At 39.9% G+C, this 19,165-nt stretch overlaps 1 protein-coding gene across 9 annotated transcripts in view; it reads right to left on the bottom strand.

Annotated features, from left to right (window-relative positions):
* The window catches only part of QKI (QKI, KH domain containing RNA binding), a 127,720-nt gene that overhangs the window by 74,875 nt on the left and 33,680 nt on the right, over positions 1-19,165 (bottom strand). For all 9 annotated transcript variants that reach the window (XR_012715321.1, XM_075267838.1, XM_075267835.1 and 6 more), the window contains exon 2: positions 16,451-16,599. Coding sequence is in view for 8 of the 9 variants with exons in the window: in XM_075267838.1 (XP_075123939.1) it covers positions 16,451-16,599 (149 nt within the window). In the remaining variant the exon portion in view is untranslated. The remainder of the gene's footprint in view (positions 1-16,450; positions 16,600-19,165) is intronic.

A 19,165-nucleotide genomic window follows, 5' to 3' on the forward strand; every position in this document is an offset into this window, starting at 1 on the left:
GAGAAGACTTCCAAAGGTAGGAGAAGAACCAGCGTTGATTGGCCGACTGTATAGCATTCGGCCAATCAATGCTGGTTCTGCATCGAACTTTTCCATTCGAATAGCGAGTGGTACTCGATCGAGTACGAGTATTTCGAATACCGTAGTATTCGATCGAATACCTACTTGATCGAATACTACTCGCTCATCTCTAATTACTATCCCTAGCCACTCCAAGGGAAGCTATGCTCCATGAAGCCCTTGGACCATACCTCACATCGCAAACAGTCTACATGGCTCCAGTAATGGAGAATCCCAAACTGTATAAAAGTTAAAAATTTAATTAAATTAGCAAAAACTAAATGCTTGAATATAATCTGCATATTTAATGTAAGGAGGTTAAAAAAAGTGTATTATTTATTATGGTAGCACTGTAATTGGACGCAATGCTATGTCTAAACTGACTTCTCCAGCACCTACTTAGCAGTGGTCAGAGTTTTTTGTGTTGCCCTTTAAGTGAATTTCAATATCAAACATTTATCCAAACTTCCTATTAAAGCCATATGTTTCTAATCCTACTGCACATTTAGAAATGCCCTGGAAAGAGTTTCCCAATTCGGTCAGGTCTATAACCCAGATCAGTAGCAGTTTAATACAGACACATGCTCTTTGGGCAGACGGCTTGGACAGTGCTTGTGGAGTCTGTGTCTAAATATAAACAGCAATATTATATGACAAATTGGGTTTTTAATTACACGCAGGGATATAGCGTCATTAACACCAGGAACCTGTAATGTCCCTCAGACAAGGGCACATCCACCACATCCTTCCAAAGCACTTTTGTTCTAAAGTGATCACTTCTGAATGCCCTTTTACAACTGTGCTCTTATAATCCTATCAAGCATGATGATAAATATGATATACTATAAAATCTAGCTGGTGAATATTAATTTTACAGTGTCAATGTCAGACAAGGGTTATCTAGAGCATACAACAACGTTTCTATCCACATGCACATCATTTGTAGGAAAGCTGGGTGATCATTGAGACCGCTATTCTAGTGCTCTTAAGAGCTGGAACACAAATTTGTCATTCACAGAAGGAGTCAGAGGTATCAGGCTACTCATATAGAGAGAGTTTGTTTATCGAGATTCGTTATATTAAATTAGTATATATATTTATTATATATGAGCAGTTGACTGAGTTTCTTACAAACAGCTTTCTCCAGGCTCCAGATCACAAATCACTGGCAGTCTAAGGGCTCATTCACACGGTGTAACGTGCCGCGTGATGTGGCACGTGTACGCCGCGTGACCCTTTGCGTCCCGTACACGCTCCCATTGATTTCAATGGGAGCGGGGATCGTATGTGCCGCGATAGTTTACGGCCGTGCATTTATTATTTTGTGGAAACGCAGCTTCTTTTGTTGCAGATTTTGTTGCAGGTTTTTTGAGCCAAAGCCAGGACTAAACTGAGCAGAAGTTAGAAGTATAAAGACTTCCTATATATTTCCAATTCCATTTGTAGCCATTCTTGGCTTTGGCTCAAAAAACAGAAACAAAATCTGCAACAAAAGAAGCTGCGTTTCTGCAATGCCCTAGCCTTACAGTAGTTTGTTGTTGTTGTTTTTTAAGCTGATTTCTCCTGTAACAGAGGAAGATATATTAGCCCCATCTATATGAAAATTTCAAGCCTCCTGATCATAACTGCAGAGCTGATCTGGGTCCTCTTGGACCTATCAGCTATTACATCATGGCGCCTGCCACAACTTTATACACAGCGATCGGGAAGGCAGGGGGTGGTAATAAAATCTTCTGTATAGGAGCTCCAGCTGTATTTGCAGCCAGCTTCCTAATTCTGTAGCTGTATAATTTTGTGATGTTGCCTAAGGGTGCATGCACACTGAGTAACGCCGGGCGTGTATGAGAGCCGTACACGCCGGCGTTACAGCAGGGCTGCCGAACACTTCCCATTCACTTCAATGGGAGCGCTCGTAAACGCCGCTGTTACGAGCGCTCCCATTGAAGTGAATGGGAAGTGTTCGGCAGTCTGCCGTAATGCCGGCGTGTACGGCTCTCATACACGCCCGGCGTTACGTAGTGTGCATGCACCCTTAGACTGTAAGGTCGTATGGGTACGGACATATATATACGATATAGCATATAGGCAGTCTAGAACTGGTTAGGGAGAGGATATTCATTTTAAACTCCCAGAAAACACTTTGAGGCCAAGGCCCCACGTTGTGAACCGCAAAAAAAAGCTGAAGACTAAGGCAAAAAATGAAGCATTTTACAGTGTCTACAGAGTTGATGGAAACCTAGCAAAATCCCACCTACTCATTGCAGAAAATTACCTGTAGCAGAAATGCTGCGATTTCCAAAGCCATTGCGTTTCAAATCCATTGTAAATTGCAGCATGTCAACTATACAGTCCTATGAAAAAGTTTGGGCACCCCTATTAATCTTAATCATTTTTTGTTCTAAATATTTTGGTATTTGCAACAGCCATTTCAGTTTGATATATCTAATAACTGATGGACACAGTAATATTTCAGGATTGAAATGAGGTTTATTGTACTAACAGAAAATGCGCAATATGCATTAAACCAAAATTTGACCGGTGCAAAAGTATGGGCACCTCAACAGAAAAGTGACATTAATATTTAGTAGATCCTCCTTTTGCAAAGATAACAGCCTCTAGTCGCTTCCTGTAGCTTTTAATCAGTTCCTGGATCCTGGATAAAGGTATTTTGGACAAACAATTCAAGTTCAGTTAAGTTAGATGGTCGCCGAGCATGGACAGCCCGCTTCAAATCATCCCACAGATGTTCAATGATATTCAGGTCTGGGGACTGGGATGGCCATTCCAGAACATTGTAATTGTTCCTCTGCATGAATGCCTGAGGATTTGGAGCGGTGTTTTGGATCATTGTCTTGCTGAAATATCCATCCCCGGCGTAACTTCAACTTCGTCACTGATTCTTGAACATTATTCTCAAGAATCTGCTGATACTGAGTGGAATCCATGCGACCCTCAACTTTAACAAGATTCCCGATGCCGGCATTGGCCACACAGCCCCAAAGCATGATAGAACCTCCACCAAATTTTACAGTGGGTAGCATGTGTTTTTCTTGGAATGCTGTTTCTTTTTGGACGCCATGCATAACGCCTTTTTTTATAACCAAACAACTCAATTTTTGTTTCCAAAATGAAGCTGCCTTGTCCAAATGTGCTTTTTCATACCTCAGGCAACTCTATTTGTGGCGTACGTGCAGAAACGGCTTCTTTCTCATCACTCTCCCATACAGCTTCTATTTGTGCAAAGTGCGCTGTATAGTTGACCGATGCACAGTGACACCATCTGCAGCAAGATGATGCTGCAGCTCTTTGGAGGTGGTCTGTGGATTGTCCTTGACTGTTCTCACCATTCTTCTTCTCTGCCTTTCTGATATTTTTCTTGGCCTGCCACTTCTGGGCTTAACAAGAACTGTCCCTGTGGTCTTCCATTTCCTTACTATGTTCCTCACAGTGGAAACTGACAGGTTAAATCTCTGAGACAACGTTTTGTATCCTTCCCCTGAACAACTATGTTGAACAATCTTTGTTTTCAGATCATTTGAGAGCGGGCTGTCCATGTTCGGCGACCATCAAACTTAACTGAACTTGAATTGTTTTGTAGAAAGAAATGGTCCAAAATACCTTCATCCAGGATCCAGGAACTGATTAAAAGCTACAGGAAGCGACTAGAGGCTGTTATCTTTGCAAAAGGAGGATGTACTAAATATTAATGTCACTTTTCTGTTGAGGTGCCCATATTTTTGCACCGGTCAAATTTTGGTTTAATGCATATTGCGCATTTTCTGTTAGTACAATAAACCTCATTTCAATCCTGAAATATTACTGTGTCCATCAGTTATTAGATATATCAAACTGAAATGGCTGTTGCAAACACCAAAATATTTAGAACTAAAAATGATTAAGATTAATAGGGGTGCCCAAACTTTTTCATAGGACTGTACCTATGGAAACGCTGTCAGTTTCCTTATAAGAATAATTGAAGGAGAAAGTCTGCAGAGGAAAACCCTGCAGATTTTCATTGAACTGCGATGCAGAAAAAAACCATAATGCATTTCTGTCACGGATTTTGCCACAGCACTTTTTGGCTGTGGCCTGCTACGTAGGGTCTTAGCCTAAGGCTTCATGTTGGGGAAAAGCAACTTTTTTTGAGTCCTTAGCCTTTACATTAATTCTTTGCCATCATAACTAACTTGTCAATTTTACGAGAGATGGACAAAACATCAACCACTATCTAATCACACAGAAATGTTTTGTTTTAATGTTAAAGACAAAATGTGAGTAAGCCATGTTGTATTGTAAAATATTTTAAAAAAAATGCATACATGTACATATTGAGTAGTTACAGAAAAGAAAAAAAAATCTCCTAAACTTTTCCTTTATTATGGCTATGCTCTGATCTCTAGTCAAAGGAAAGCAGTTGATGCAGAAAAAATAAATAAATAAAAAGAATTGCCAGCATGCTTATTCCCTGCGTGGCGGAGGAAGGAACTGTCTGATTGCTGAAGAGTCGACACGTAAATCAACACTGATCAGAATCAATCAGGCCGAGGTGAACACTGGCGGAGGTTTCAATTCCAAGTCACACTCACAAAGCTGTGTCACGGCCCAAGCACTAGGAGAGGTCTTGTCATTCACGCTTGACCCACAAAATCTAAGCCAGAGTCATTACCCTGAGCAGCCAGGATTTTGGTTTCCTTAGGACAACACGGCGACAGCAGGAGTCTGCAAACAGAGCAACTGCTGTACAATATGCCCTTACTTTATCAGAATGGCACCACTGGCTCCATAGTCATTTTATTTCATGTGATTTAATGCAGAGAATAATGAGACTGTGCAGAGTGCATCACTGAATATCCAAGTCAATGATATTAGAAATATTACAGCATTCTCAATTCTAATAGCAGAGAAAGCAATAAAGCACTGCTGGGGGAATAGTAGGTGTAGAGTGCACTAGATGAAGGATGACACTGTCAGATACATGAATGTAGCCATAGCTGATGCTGCAGTACATGACACACCACAGCTCAGAGAGGGATCCATTGCATCCACACAGCGATTGCAAGTCTTAATCTGTATTGAACAATGGCTAAAACCCAGCCTTGCTTCTGTTGCTGAATGTGAATAATGTAGATTAAGGGGATTTAAGCGGATTGTCTAATCTGGGCTGCATTATTGTAAAATGCATTTTTATTGTGCTTGTAAAGCCTCTATGCACCTGTTCGGTACAGTGTCGCCTGTTTTGGCTGGATTACTTTCATGTTGATAAGTCATTCAGAGCCACTAGAACAGTCTGGGGTGACCTTTTGTCAAGAGTGCAATATGAATGAAAATTATTTTCCTAATCCTTAGGGATTCTGTACAATTATTTGTAGGCCTTTGTGACTCTTTACACAGGAATACAGAGGCAAAGCTGAAAATGCAAATGAAACGTATCGGGGAATTTTTCTGCCGGCTCAGAAACAGAGCAAAACCCAGCGGCAACCTGCCAACGCTCTTGACCTTCCCAATCTGTAGGAATTGAACTCATTATGGACTCAGACTAGGGAGACTGCGCCTGCGCATACATGTGGGGAGTCAGGTGATGGCGCTAGGTGGTGTAAACACAACATAGAAATGGAATTTGTTACTATGTAAATTTAATTCTGTTTATTCAACTGTGACTTGTAATACTCAAGAGCATAAAAACGACCACAGCATAAAACTGGACCATTTAGAATAATTGGTGCTGAGCACTGATATATACTGTATCCAGACTCTCATATACAGAAACCATTTAACAATATATTCAAGGTACAGTATCACTATGGCAGGGCTTTTATATAGTAGCCATTTGCCGCACCAAAAGTAGCCAATTACCAGGTGAACACCTTCTCAGGGTATGTGCAAACTAAGAACATTGCATGCAAATACAGGAACAAAGAGCAGACAATTCTGGTAAATAATCCACTTTGCAAGTGTTATCTACCTTGTCAATACTAGGAAGGGAATGAAAGTCTGAGCAGCAGGTAAACATTAGCATTTCAATGAGAGGACAGATAAAAGCAATGGAGGTTTCTGGATCATCTAATTACCATTAATGAGTTTCAATTTAAGGAGCCAGAAGGTGCCAATAGATGAGGAGTAGGAGCCTTTCTGGGTATCTATACATATTCTGGATAGATATATTATATATATATATATATATATATATATATATATATATATATATATATATATATATCTTCCTACCTACCTATCTATATCTATCTCAATAGGATCATAGAGCACATCATGAAGGTAGTAACCATTCAGGAGATAAGGAGATGCCTCCCATAATTTCAGAAATCCAGGCCCTGGAAACACTGACTAACAGACGGCATTGTCTTTCTGAGCAAATGCTTGTCCTTCCAAACATGTGACCTTAGCTGTCAGCGGCCAGTGATAAGACCACCAGCTGCTTGTTTTTCTCCTGGAGCTACAATACATTCTCTTCCTTTTTTAGGGCACTGCACCCCAGCAACAAAACAGAAGGGCTTAGAACAGCTGCTAGAATGTCACAAACCTATATATTTAGCTCTGAGCTCATTTCTCGCCACGCTTGGAGTCTGACTCCTAATGTCCCTATTTGCTCCACTCTGTCAACATTTCTGCCTAAATACATAAAAAGTGACTGAGCAAGTAGCCACCAGAATAAGCCATCCAGAAAGAAGGATAAACACAAAAAGGTCTATCCATTCTCACAGCGTGATTTGCAGATGTGTGAACTGGAAAGAGGTGTGTTGACACACGAGTTTCTGTATACATAGATTTATGTCTGACAATTGCTTCTGTCACTATGTCTAAGACTACTCAATATATGTCATCTGCACCACAGCATTAAGCAGAAGGATCTGAAGACGCCGCGTGAATGCAGAAGGAAAACGTTACAGGGCGCCAAAGAAGGGCACCAACTAGCAATGCTGTAACTCACAAAAAGGGACTTCTCACAAGCAGAACACAGTGTAGCTTTAACCCCACACAACATCTGTGTCAGTCAGGTATGGTCACCTTACATATAACATCTGCTGGATTCTGCCCCCAAGCAGACAGAGGCAAATAGTAAGTACAGTAGCGGCCACCTTGCACTTGTTTACAAGGAGATTTTTGGAGAAGTCTGACAATCACATTGCAAAAGCTCTTGGCACATATGACAAAAGTATGGAAACATCCCTCATTCAATAAATGGTTGCAAAGTGTGTCTTTCTGGCCTCCAACAGGGTGATCGGCATTGACATACCTTTTAGGTGCTGTTCAGGATAGTGCAGCAGACAATGCTTTCCTATAAAGTGGATCATCCCCCAGAAAAACTATATAGAGATATATGAGCGATATATGCTATTATATAGTAGAAGTTGTCAGAGCCTGATATCAGAGGTATAAATGTGGGAGAACCCCCAACACACAGGACAAAAGTCCAAGACATAATATAATACAGAAAATAATCTGCAGTGGAAGAGTGAAAATGGCAGCATGTCAATTATGCCTACGGAAATGCTGGCGGTTTCCTTATAGGTATAACATGGGCAGAAAGTCTGCAGAAGAAACCTCTGTGTTTGCCCCACATTTGGGTGTGTTTTCTTCCTGCAGTGTGTCTTTGCTGTGGCTTGCTACGTGGGGCCTTAGCCAAAAGGTGCATTCCCAACATGGATGTTTATGGCACACCCAAAGATTGTACCCTAAGAGACTTGTATTGTATTTGGCCTTATGAAATTCTGACACTGGGGCCACATGGACCAACCTTGTAACTCACTGCAATCTACACTATCATTGTGAACCGAATAAATCAAATCTTATCCAGATGCACCGACTAAAACCTGAAGAATAAAGTTGTAACCCCACAGTTATAGCAGCCGGTTTGACCTGCAGCTTTCAGCCTTTGGGTGTCCTGTGGCTGACGTCGTAACTGAAGGAAGTAAAGGAGCACCATGCATGCATTTAAAGTATAGATGCCAGAAATGGCTATGATTATACTGAAGTCACTAAAATTCCGACACATTGCTGTAATTTTCCTTAAATTCATTTTACACAATTTATGAAGTAATCCACACACAAGCATCGCTTCTATTCCGATTTAGCCGAGAGCACAAGTGCCTTCAGGTACATTCACTCAGCAGAACGTAGTTCATCACCAGCCACATTGTCAGTCAAAACGTGAATATATGACTCCTTTGACCTTGCTTTGTTTTACCCTCCAACGGTACACCCAGTTAAGACAAGATCCTAATACAGCTTTCAGCCATATGTGAACTTTAGAAGAAACAGACACAAATTCCTTACATTTCAATATGCAATGATAACGTTGTTCAGGGGGTCATGTCATTTACACGTGCAACAGAAATAAAATGCAAGGAATTGGAGATATGTATAAACAAGCAAAACACTGAATAAAGCCTATGGGTGCAAGTGTTAAGCATACCTAGCAAAGAGGGGGGGGATGGGGGGCAAACAAACTATAATTACCCATATTCCTGGAGGACATTTTCTGATAACTTTGCACCATGCTGTTTTTTTGTTTTTTGTTTTTTTTTTACAAATTTTGACAACCACAAAAAGGTTGGCCACCACTGCTATATACTGTACACGACAGTGAAGGCAGACAGACTCCCAATATCAAAGAGAACTAAGATGCAAACAGTCCACATCTCCTGACTGAGTTCGGGCTGGGAAATTTAAGCAGATTATTTTAAAACAAATTCTTATTGTGTTTTTTGTTTCATTTTATTCCACAGACTCATTTCTTGATCTTGCCTCATAACAAACTGACCCTTCCTGTTCTGTAGATATCACATCTCAGAAGTCATCTCATCATCATGCCAGGCAGGAATAGAATAGGCAACGCCTCTATTACAAGATTGACCAATTACAAATAGCTGATGATCACAGCCCATGCCTTTCTCTTCCCTGCATAGATTATGGGGATAATGTCCATCCTTATGGAGAGACCACCTATTAGGTGTGTGGAGACTTATACATAGTTGCTCCACTGCAAGGGAGACAGATTTGCATATTCCTCCCATAATCCCTTGCAGTGGAACAACTATGGCTGTATAAGTCTCCACACACCTAATAGGTGGCCTTTCCATAAGGATGGACATTATCTCCATAATCTGGTCTCTCAGCCTCTCACTTCTACCAAGTCAGTTCTCTCTATGCTGCGCTGATGAGGTCCAACCAGACCGAAACGGCCGTCCGTAGCTGAGAAACTGTCTTGGTATAAAGCCCACATTATGCAGTAAAGGCTTCTGGGAAAGTCGGGCATGATGTTCAGGGTGCTTCCTATAGAGGGCAGCATAATAGAGGCACCGCCTCCCTATTTACATCTTGGGAGACAGATTTGCATATTCTTCCCTGCATCTCTGCTCTGCTCTGATCTCTGCTCAGGTCACAAAGCATGACTATTGGAAAAGAACTAATCATCTCTTGTTCAGGATCCTATGGTCAAATGTGACCACTGTAAAGTGAATCTCTGAATGCTACAAACAAGAAACAAAGACAAATTTTTTTAAAAAAATATCTTCATGTCTTTCTATTGCATTTTGTACACTTCGTTTTTTGATTGAAAAGAGATTTGTAAGAAAAAAAAAAAGTGTGGTTAATAAATTTTTAAAAAAGGAAAAAAAAATAAAAGGTGTTTTTCCTGCATTTTAACCGATACATCAGGCTTGAGGTGATGCATTCTATCGCAGTGATGTCATTCAAGTGCATTTTGAAGATAACCCAGTATAGTGACTGGGAGCCCACTGTAATTTCTGTAACACTGGCAGAAAACTCTGAATTGTACAAAATAACAATCTCTGTCGTGGCAGCAAATTATATAGTGAGAGCAGTCAGCCGGTAAGACCTTCAACACTGGCATTTCACAATCTGCCAACAATCAAGGCTGGCAAGGCAGTTTCTTCGAGTTGTATATATAAAGGTGGGCGGCTGCGCTCCTATCAGCTGCTTTGTCTACTGGATCCGTGTTGATTTATTATGCCAGTGTTGTTCCACTTAATTAAAATGATGTCACACAAACCGCGCCGGCAAAACCATTTCAAACAGCATTAGCTACAGGACACTGTAAAGGCCAGGAGGAAGAGGCGAGAATACATTCATTAACCCTGCTCTTCACAGGCCGCCCTGCGCTACGCTGGGGCAATTAGAAATCCGTCAAGGAAGACTTGTTTATGGGAAATATTTTCGGGTCCACACGCGTTAGAATAGAAAGTGCAATGTATAAAATGTCATAGGACTCGGCAGCCATAACACAATTACGTAGACTGCCTAACAAGTAAATGGCGTTGTTACAATACCGCATACAGTTCACTCATTTACTCAAAACATTCATTAAAAAAAAAAAAAAAAAGAGTAAGGATAGCATAAGAGTCTACACCTGTCAGTGCAGACGGTACATCATATTCTACAGGGAACATGGCTGCTTGCACTGAAGTGTCGGTCAACAATCTCATAAACATGCACACTCAGCCTAGTGTGCATTTCAATGCACGCTTGCTTATGGAGTCACATGAAAGCAGATTCAGTGCCATTTATATTATTTCCAGAGATATCTTTGAATAACAACAGTCGGGATTGGGATATTATATACATTATACAGCTGCAAATAAATCTCCTTATCTCTGGAAATAATATAGATAACACTGTAACCTTTCATATGTCACTAAAAGCAAAATGTGTGAGTTTTATAACACTTGAGATATAATGGTTAGAAGTGATCCTTCCCTCATGTTCTCTATATCTCTACTGTTACACCGCCATGTACTCCATGCAAGAGATCCAGAGGTGTTCACAGAAAGGAGACACAATGTTAATAAAGTACATTACAAAATGTATTACGTATTCACGACACTAAGCCAGAAAATCAAAAATATGTCCAAAAGTTTAGTAACAGGACTTCAGAGGTCAGAGCCAGAGCATCAGGTCAGCCAGTTCTATGGAGGTCTATAGTCCCTACTATTCCAGATTTTATAGCATAAACATCATGTGTGCTTTGCATCCTGACAGTCTCTTGGGAAGAAAGTCAGTCATAAAAGTCATACAAATTAGATTGTTAGTAAACACCCCCCAATATTTCCAATATCAGATGTGCCACAAACCAGTTAGCTACCCTATTTCTCCAAAAAAAAAACCCTACCCCAAAAATAAGCCCCAGTTTGATTTTGCAAGATTGTGAGAGTAGGCTTGAACTATAAGCCCTACTCCAAAAATAAGTCCTAGTCCTAGCCTCCAGCGTTCGGTTATTCACTAAGACGTAGAATAGTCATACTGTAGCTCCTAACCATCATGGACAGGTTCCAAGCCATGGCCGGGCAAAATCTGCTCATCCATAACAGAGTCCCATCTCGCAGCCGAAACCATGTTGTAGGTTTGGTTACTTACATGACCAGACATCAGGTGCCACAGACACAACCATTCTACTACAGCACCTTCCCCTTAGCGTAAGGACGAGGGGATAGAGGGGCACATCAAGTATTTGGAGAGAGAGAGTGCCAGTAAGTTTGTGTAAGACCCACTGACAGCGCAGCGTCAACTGTGACAAAGTTAGGGATAGGGTTACTAACCATCGTCTGGAGCGAATCAGAAAAGACTGATTTGCTTTGGTTCCTGAAAAATAAGAACTACCCGAAAATAATTCCAAGAACTTTTTTTTCAGGGGGAAAATATATATATATATATATATATATATATATATATATATATATATCCTTTCTTATTTTTGGAGAAACATGGTATCTACATTAACATTGAAATAAATAAGCTTGTTGAAAGTACGCTTCCACATTGTTCAATCCACAATGATAAAGTCCACAGACTGGAAGCGTGCGCATATTCAACAGAGGAGAACCATAGAAGTCAAACGCTGTGAACACGCTGCCGGTTTACAAGCAAGTCTAGCTGCTCTCCCAATGTAAATGACAGACACAGGGAATATGACAAAGTATACAAGATAACCAATGAATTTGCATTGTGGTTATGGTTGCTAACAGACTTCACCTCTGACAAGGATTTCCCTATGTAACCTCAAATCAGAGCCAGAAGTCTTTTTAACTACAATGTCAGCTACAATACCACAAGGCCATAGCACAATATACAGAGGTTTCTGCTTCAAGGGCCCCAATACAGTCCTGAAGACAGTTGATTTCTGAGGGTGTCCGGTGTTGGATCCTCTCCGATCAGAGGTGGACAACTTATCCTGATAGGCCAGCAGTATTGAGTCTTGAAGAGCCCCTTTAAGGCTGTGCAGCTGATTATACACAGGTAAATAATGCCATACAAAGTGCAATACTACAGGACATAACTCTACAAATGAAGGGCTTCACGAGCTCAAAACTAGGACAGGATTAACATACCTGACATGACAGTAAGTTCATCAAACCAGTTTCTCTGGAAAGGACTGAAGGCCACAGTACACATTTTTATTTATTTATTTATTTTTAACATGGTATCACGCAGACTGAGAAGTATTTATTTAATATTTTTCAGGAATATGAGACTTCCGAAACCAATGTGATAGACTGAGCAATGGAAATGGTCTTAATATTCCACCTACATCCAGCACAAAGTCTACTAGCCCCTTTAACGTGGAAATAAACTCCTCTATATCATTTAAGCGTTTTAATATTCGCTGATGATGAGATGTTATTTAGTTAGTACGCTCCCTAAAGTACAATTAATCCCCAGGTTCATAATTTTGTTGCACTAATTAAACATTTTAGCGAAAATGGTCAAAAAGTAGGCACAAGCTGTTTATCACTGCTGCCCTTTGCGCTCGGCAATCCTCCGAGGACATGATGCTTTAGATGTGATAATTATTGAGTTCTTGAGTTTGACTAAGAAGCCACAGAGGAAAACCAGTGGTGAATTTCACATTAATCAGAGTTAACACTTTTTTTTTTTTTTTTTTTTTATTAAAGCTGGAATTATAATTTAAAAACATTTATTCATTTGTCAGAAGGAGGGAGGGCAGTTTAACATTGAAGTACATTCAGATGAAAGACTTCGATTAAGTCCATTTTGTTAAATACTCTTCAATTAACAATTCAACAGAGGTTTTACCAAAAGATTAGGAGAAATACTATCAGAAAACTTGCTCAAGTGACGTTGTCATTTTGTTACTAATGAAAAGGGCTGAATGTTATGTGGGGTAATAGGAATTTTACCAGATTTCAACAACTCACAATTCTTTTGTCAAATGGGTCATCACTTTGCAGCATTGAGTATCAGAATAAAGTCATGGCATGGGGGGGAGGGGAGGAGACTTCCACAGCTGTATTTTCCATCAATGACGATAAATTACCACATGTCCATAACACGAGCTGTCTGACAATAGAAAAGCATCCGATGGCCATAGTGCACAATATAGAAAGCATCACTCCAGATTACATGTCTACAAGCAGGGAGTGACAGCCTTTTTAGCGTGTGAGCGTGCATATTTAAAAAAAAAAAAAAAAAAAAAAATCTATCTATTGTATGGAATGGGCTTCTTTCTGCATCATTAAAAAGAATTTCCAAAGGCGTCACTCACATTATTGAGTCAGTGTTCCACTATTTTCTGCAACAAATCACTAGTATAGAAATATACAGCCTACCAAAGATTGTGGAAAGTTTGTGAAAACGAAACATGAAAAGCGGAAGAAAAAAAAATTAAAAAAATAGGGGCAATGAAAAAAAAAAAAAAAGGGAAACTAAAAGTGAGACACTGTCAGACTGTCATAAGTAAAAACATAATACAGAAGTGAAAAAAAAGGGAGGGACGGGCAGGATGTAAGAAAGTTTAAACATTACAATATGTATAACACTGAATTTTTTCATGTAAACTGGATAACAATTAGCCACCATGAGAATAAAATGCACTAAAATTAATTTTAGTTTCGCCCCCTTAACTATGATGCCTCTACAGCTGAACACATACGACAATCTTAAAACGAGTTACCTAAGAAATAATAATGTTTACCATTGCATTCCTTGCACATGTTAAATTTTATGACTGATTTAATGCACAGGGGCTGCAGGGGAAGCCAGAGCTCTCCTTCCCCCTACTCCCATGCAGCTGCTCCGGCTCGGTGACGTCACTGACTCCCTACAGACGCAGCTTCATTCAGTACCATGAGGTTGGTCATGTAGCAGTCTCAGAAGGTCTACAGGGGAGACTGGTATGAGAGTTATGGCCTCTCCTGCACTCTCCACAAAAGTAATGCGCAAGGCTCTGGGGGACATTAAGAGTTTCTGGAGAGTGCTTCCTTGCACTAGTTAAGGCCAGGGCCCCATATAGCATAAAACACTGAAATCTTGCCACGGTAGAAACGCCACAAAAAAACTGCAGCATTTTAAAATACCTGCAAAGTTGATGGAATTCTGGGTAATCTCATCCACACATTGCAAAAAATATCCACAGCAGAAATGCTGCGATTTTTTTTATAACTATTATATGACTATAATACCTACAGAAATACTAGTGTTTTCTGTACATGTATAATTGAAACAAAGTCCAACTCTCCAGACTTTGTGATAAACCAATGTGTTATCACTGTGGTTTTTCCTACAGTGTTTTTTGGCTGCGGCTTCCTTCGTGAAGCCTTAGCCCACCCTTTTTCCCCAAAAATAAGTCATCCCCCGAAAGTAAGACATAGCAGAAGTTTTGTTGAATTGCCTAACATAAGGCACCCCCTGAAAGTAAGACATCCCCCAATAATAATAACCTTTCTGCGCAAAGATTGTTGATGAAGAAAAACATTGCGGCTGAACACTGTGCGCGATGTTCCGTGTGTACAGGTATGCCGGCTGCTGACGCCGCTGCGATACATTGTATCCACGGTCCCTGCTTGCTGTAGGATGAGCTGGGAAAGGCCCGCTGTGCATACACTAAGCATCGTATATGGAAGGGGGTCCACTCTCCCAGCTCACCCCACAGCAGCAGGAATATTGGATACAACGTACGGTATCACAGCAGAAGCAGCAATGTTTTTCTTCATACAGTCATTGCAGCAAGCAAGCACATCTCAGCGTAGCGCAGTGGTGGCAGCAGCACACAAAAATAAAATAAGAGGTCCCCTGAAAATAAGACATAGCATATCTTTAGGACCAAAATTTAATATAAGACACTGTCTTATTTTCGGGGAAACACGATAATAGTGTGACAAGTCAGAAGAGAAATCTGTGCACGCAAAACTGTTCAAGCAAATGTACTAATCAATAAGTGGGTGGCCATTACCTGTGTCTTTTCTGGAAAACCACTGGGCCACCATTCTAGGGTATTACTACATATTGGGCCACAACTCAAACAGGAGGTCTTACATTACAGGAGGTCGAGGTCTTTTCAAAGCTGATGGCAGGCAACATGGGATATACAAAGTAATCCCAAAGAACCAAAGTGCTTTATTTTTATTAGTATTAGATCAACAACACAACCAATAATCTGTCTCTTTAAGAACATAACTAATGTGGAGCTCTAAAAAAACAAAAAACAAAACAAAACACCACTACAGCAGTACATGGGGCACACTGGGCAATTACAAGGTAAATTCTACTTTTACCAGTACTCAATAATGCAACATTTCCATTTCCAGCCCTTTAAATTTATACTTTGATATGTGTTTCTTTTCTTTTTATTTTCAGCAACAGACTTACAACAAATTTCAAGTTTTTAGAATTGTGAAATTGCATTTAAATTTAAAAATGAAATCGAACAACAGAAACCTATTTCATGCTTGGAAAATTCTATCCCAAATCTATTTTGGGAAAGCTTTAAATGGACACATTATCGCAGGGATGCAACTCTGCCTTTTCTGAAATATTATTTGTCAATGTCAGGAGCGGTAGTAACCTTTAGTTGCTAGGTTCAGTGATTGCGAGGTCCCAGCCCTATTTACTTTGTAACAAAAGCACCAGTTTTAAAGAAGAAAATTCACTAATGTAATAGAAATCATACTAATGAAATCTGTGTACTACACTACAATACCAAAATACAACAAAACTTTGGTGAGTAAATAACGCTCAAGTCTGTGATATCCTATAAATAATCCAGCAATGGTGCTGTTATTACAGAATTTCTGCCCATCAATCTAACCAATAATAGTCGGGGGTTGGGGGGAGCAACATACTGTAACTAGTTTCCTAGATGTAGCTGGTTTGGCTATTATGACAACAACAAAAAAAGAGCAATATCTTGCAGCGAGTAACGGGGTGAAATGCGTTTAATTCAGGGGTTCCTAGGCTATCTATCTGCAGGGCTGGATTGATATTCTGGGGTCTAGTGACAGACTCCCTTTAAATGGAAGGTTACTCCAAGATGTAGCTTATCATATACATAGAATATTGTTCCACAAAGTATCACTGCATAAAAACAGCATACAAGATTATATAGAAGAGATATACTTACATCTGGATATTCTTTTACAGGCACATAAAGTTTTTCTTGTAACTGTACAATAGGTCCAATACCATCTGGCAGCTCTGCACTTCTCCTGTCAGTGTTGCCACTGCCATTTAATGTGTCGTTGTACATGTCTTTCCGTACTCTGCTGATCTCTGCGCGGAAACAAAGAAAACAATCATTAATAACCAATGCTAACCAGGGAATCCTACAGTGAGTTAACTTAATGTAGAGGTTGTGTTATAAGTGATCATTGTGCTGTGTGTAAACAGACTTCATAAACTAAGAAAAGCTAGATAGGTTCGAGGAATCTATTTTCTGTTCACATTAACAGGGATTGTTGGAAATCAGACAAAATCTAGCCAAGATAAGAGAACGGTATTAAATAATAAATATTACTTCCCTGATAAATCCCCAGCAGTTCCAGCACCACCCTCTATAATATATGACCGACATGTGAAGCTGGTGACTGGCTGCAGCATTCTAGTGATGTAGACGGCCCAGAGTGGTGGGACTGGAGAAGCCGGAGGATTTACCATGCAAGTGGACGTTTTGTTTTTTTTTCCCTCCATTTTATCATTGTGAGATGTTAAATCTTGTTCAACACCTTTATAAACAATACACAAATATTTATGTGGGCTATTAAAATGAAAACTTACAAAGTTCTCTTTGTTATTTGCAGAAAAGTACTAAAATTATCCCAGCCGGTTTCAAGCTTACATTGATTTGTTATGCACCGAATAGCTTGAAGGAGCTCCACCAACACAACTGAATAGTTGGAGGGGGGCAGGACAGAAATGTCTCAGGAAACTTATTCTAAGGCTACATATATCAGCCTCATTCATGAAACTTGGACAGAGGTCATTATTCTCATACTAAAAACACATTTCTGCGCTGAAAGTGTAAAGCCACGGGTCTCCTAATGAAATGAATGAGTAATGTAACAATTTTCAGCAGTGTCTTGGACTGAAAGAAGATTCCTACAGTATCCATAGTGGAGCACAAGTACAACCTATTTTAGTGACCCCAATAGTTAAAGGTTCTGCATTTATGAAAGAGTGATAGATGGTGGCGAAAATAGAAATGCTTAAGAAAAAAAAGCAGCAAGCACATAACATGCTCTTTTAATTTGAAAGGTCATTCTAATAAAACACAGTAGAAAATATATCAAGTGTGTCAAATAAATTGAAAGGGTAACAACATAATGGACCTGAGAGACCAGGAAAAAATGCTGCCCCAAGCAAGTAAGCAAAACTGGCTCCCAGGGTGCAGGCGGCGTTGTCCTCTACTAGACTGTAGTTTGTTTTACATAATCAGCCGGGTGATTTTAAAAATGATAACCAAATCCCTAGCAATGCAGGAGATTACGCAGGATTAGGGGGCCGGACTCATCTGCTATTGTCACAGTCTTTACATTATTCTGCTTCCTCTCTGGCCTGGCCATAAGGTTAGATTCAGCCTACATAGGCGGAATTTAGAAAGATTACAGTACCCTTGGCAAAATCCTCATCAATTTCACATTGCTTCGAAAAAGTTCAGCATACAATAGGACTACAATTCTAGTAAGCATTGGCCTAGCAAAATAAAATACCAAAAGAAAAGAAAAAGTGTGTCAAAAAGATATGGAAATCCAGACAGTGAGGCCAACTATATTGCTGGTTAACATCTATCGTATGTTTCAGTGTTCCTTAAACCAAGCTAATAATACGTTATACGGTAGTAAGTAAATGCAAAAGAAATGTTGTAGCAAAATCTTCTGTATAAAAGACCATGTATGAAATCATATGAAGAGAGATAGATAGATTTATATTTTTTTTTATTTTTTTACACACATCTTCATTAAGCCCTCGCCAGATTAGTACATCAATAATGTCAAGTGAGTTTAAGCATGTCAGCTGAAGGGGAATAGAGGCCTGCAGTGGTTCCAGTCAAGAAGTGGTGGGGCTGATGAACGCCTTGCAGCCGAACTAGGGAGGTGCGGACTTCTAGAGGCCTGCAGGCTCTCCACACAAAAGAAAATGATTGAATTCTGAAATTGAGAGAGCTGACAAATCAGTAAAAGCAGTGTCCATTAATCACCAGCGTGACAGTTTAATCATCCTAAGTACTTTTATAAATAGTGCTCACAGGAGAAAACCACATCTTATGTTAACCCCTTATGTATACCGTCTGCTAACCAACTGGTGAAAAATTAGCTGTTCAAGTACCCATATGACAGCAGTCAGCTTACTGCCCCTATGTTCCTTCTATGTGGTCTACACACTTCCTTTAGGCAGATAGAAATTCCTTACAGTGATTATTGCTCAAACCAATGTTGAAAATCCTTTCTTTAACTGTTGTAGTAAGAAGAAGAAAGTCTCCATGATGTATATGGTGCCCTATAAGTGGACTTCAGAGCAGGCACACAACCGAAATATCCAAAAGGTAAGTATGCTCATAACACATCCAATATTGACCCATCACGTCTAGAAGACATCTCTACAGCAGTGTGACTGTCACCCTGACAAGAGTAATGAGAAGCCCGCAGAAGAAATATATAGGGGAATAAGATGAACACCACATCAAAAATGAAGGAACCAACAGGAACCAATATACCACAACAAAGAAGAGGCTAATCCAATATATGACCATGTAAACAGTCTTAGAATAACACTTCATAACACAGATGTTTCATTCACAACCAGATGGTTGGAATGGTTTCTGGGGAGAGTTGTCTGTATC

Source organism: Leptodactylus fuscus, chromosome 3 (genome assembly GCF_031893055.1).
Source record: "Leptodactylus fuscus isolate aLepFus1 chromosome 3, aLepFus1.hap2, whole genome shotgun sequence".
NCBI lineage: Eukaryota > Metazoa > Chordata > Amphibia > Anura > Leptodactylidae > Leptodactylus > Leptodactylus fuscus.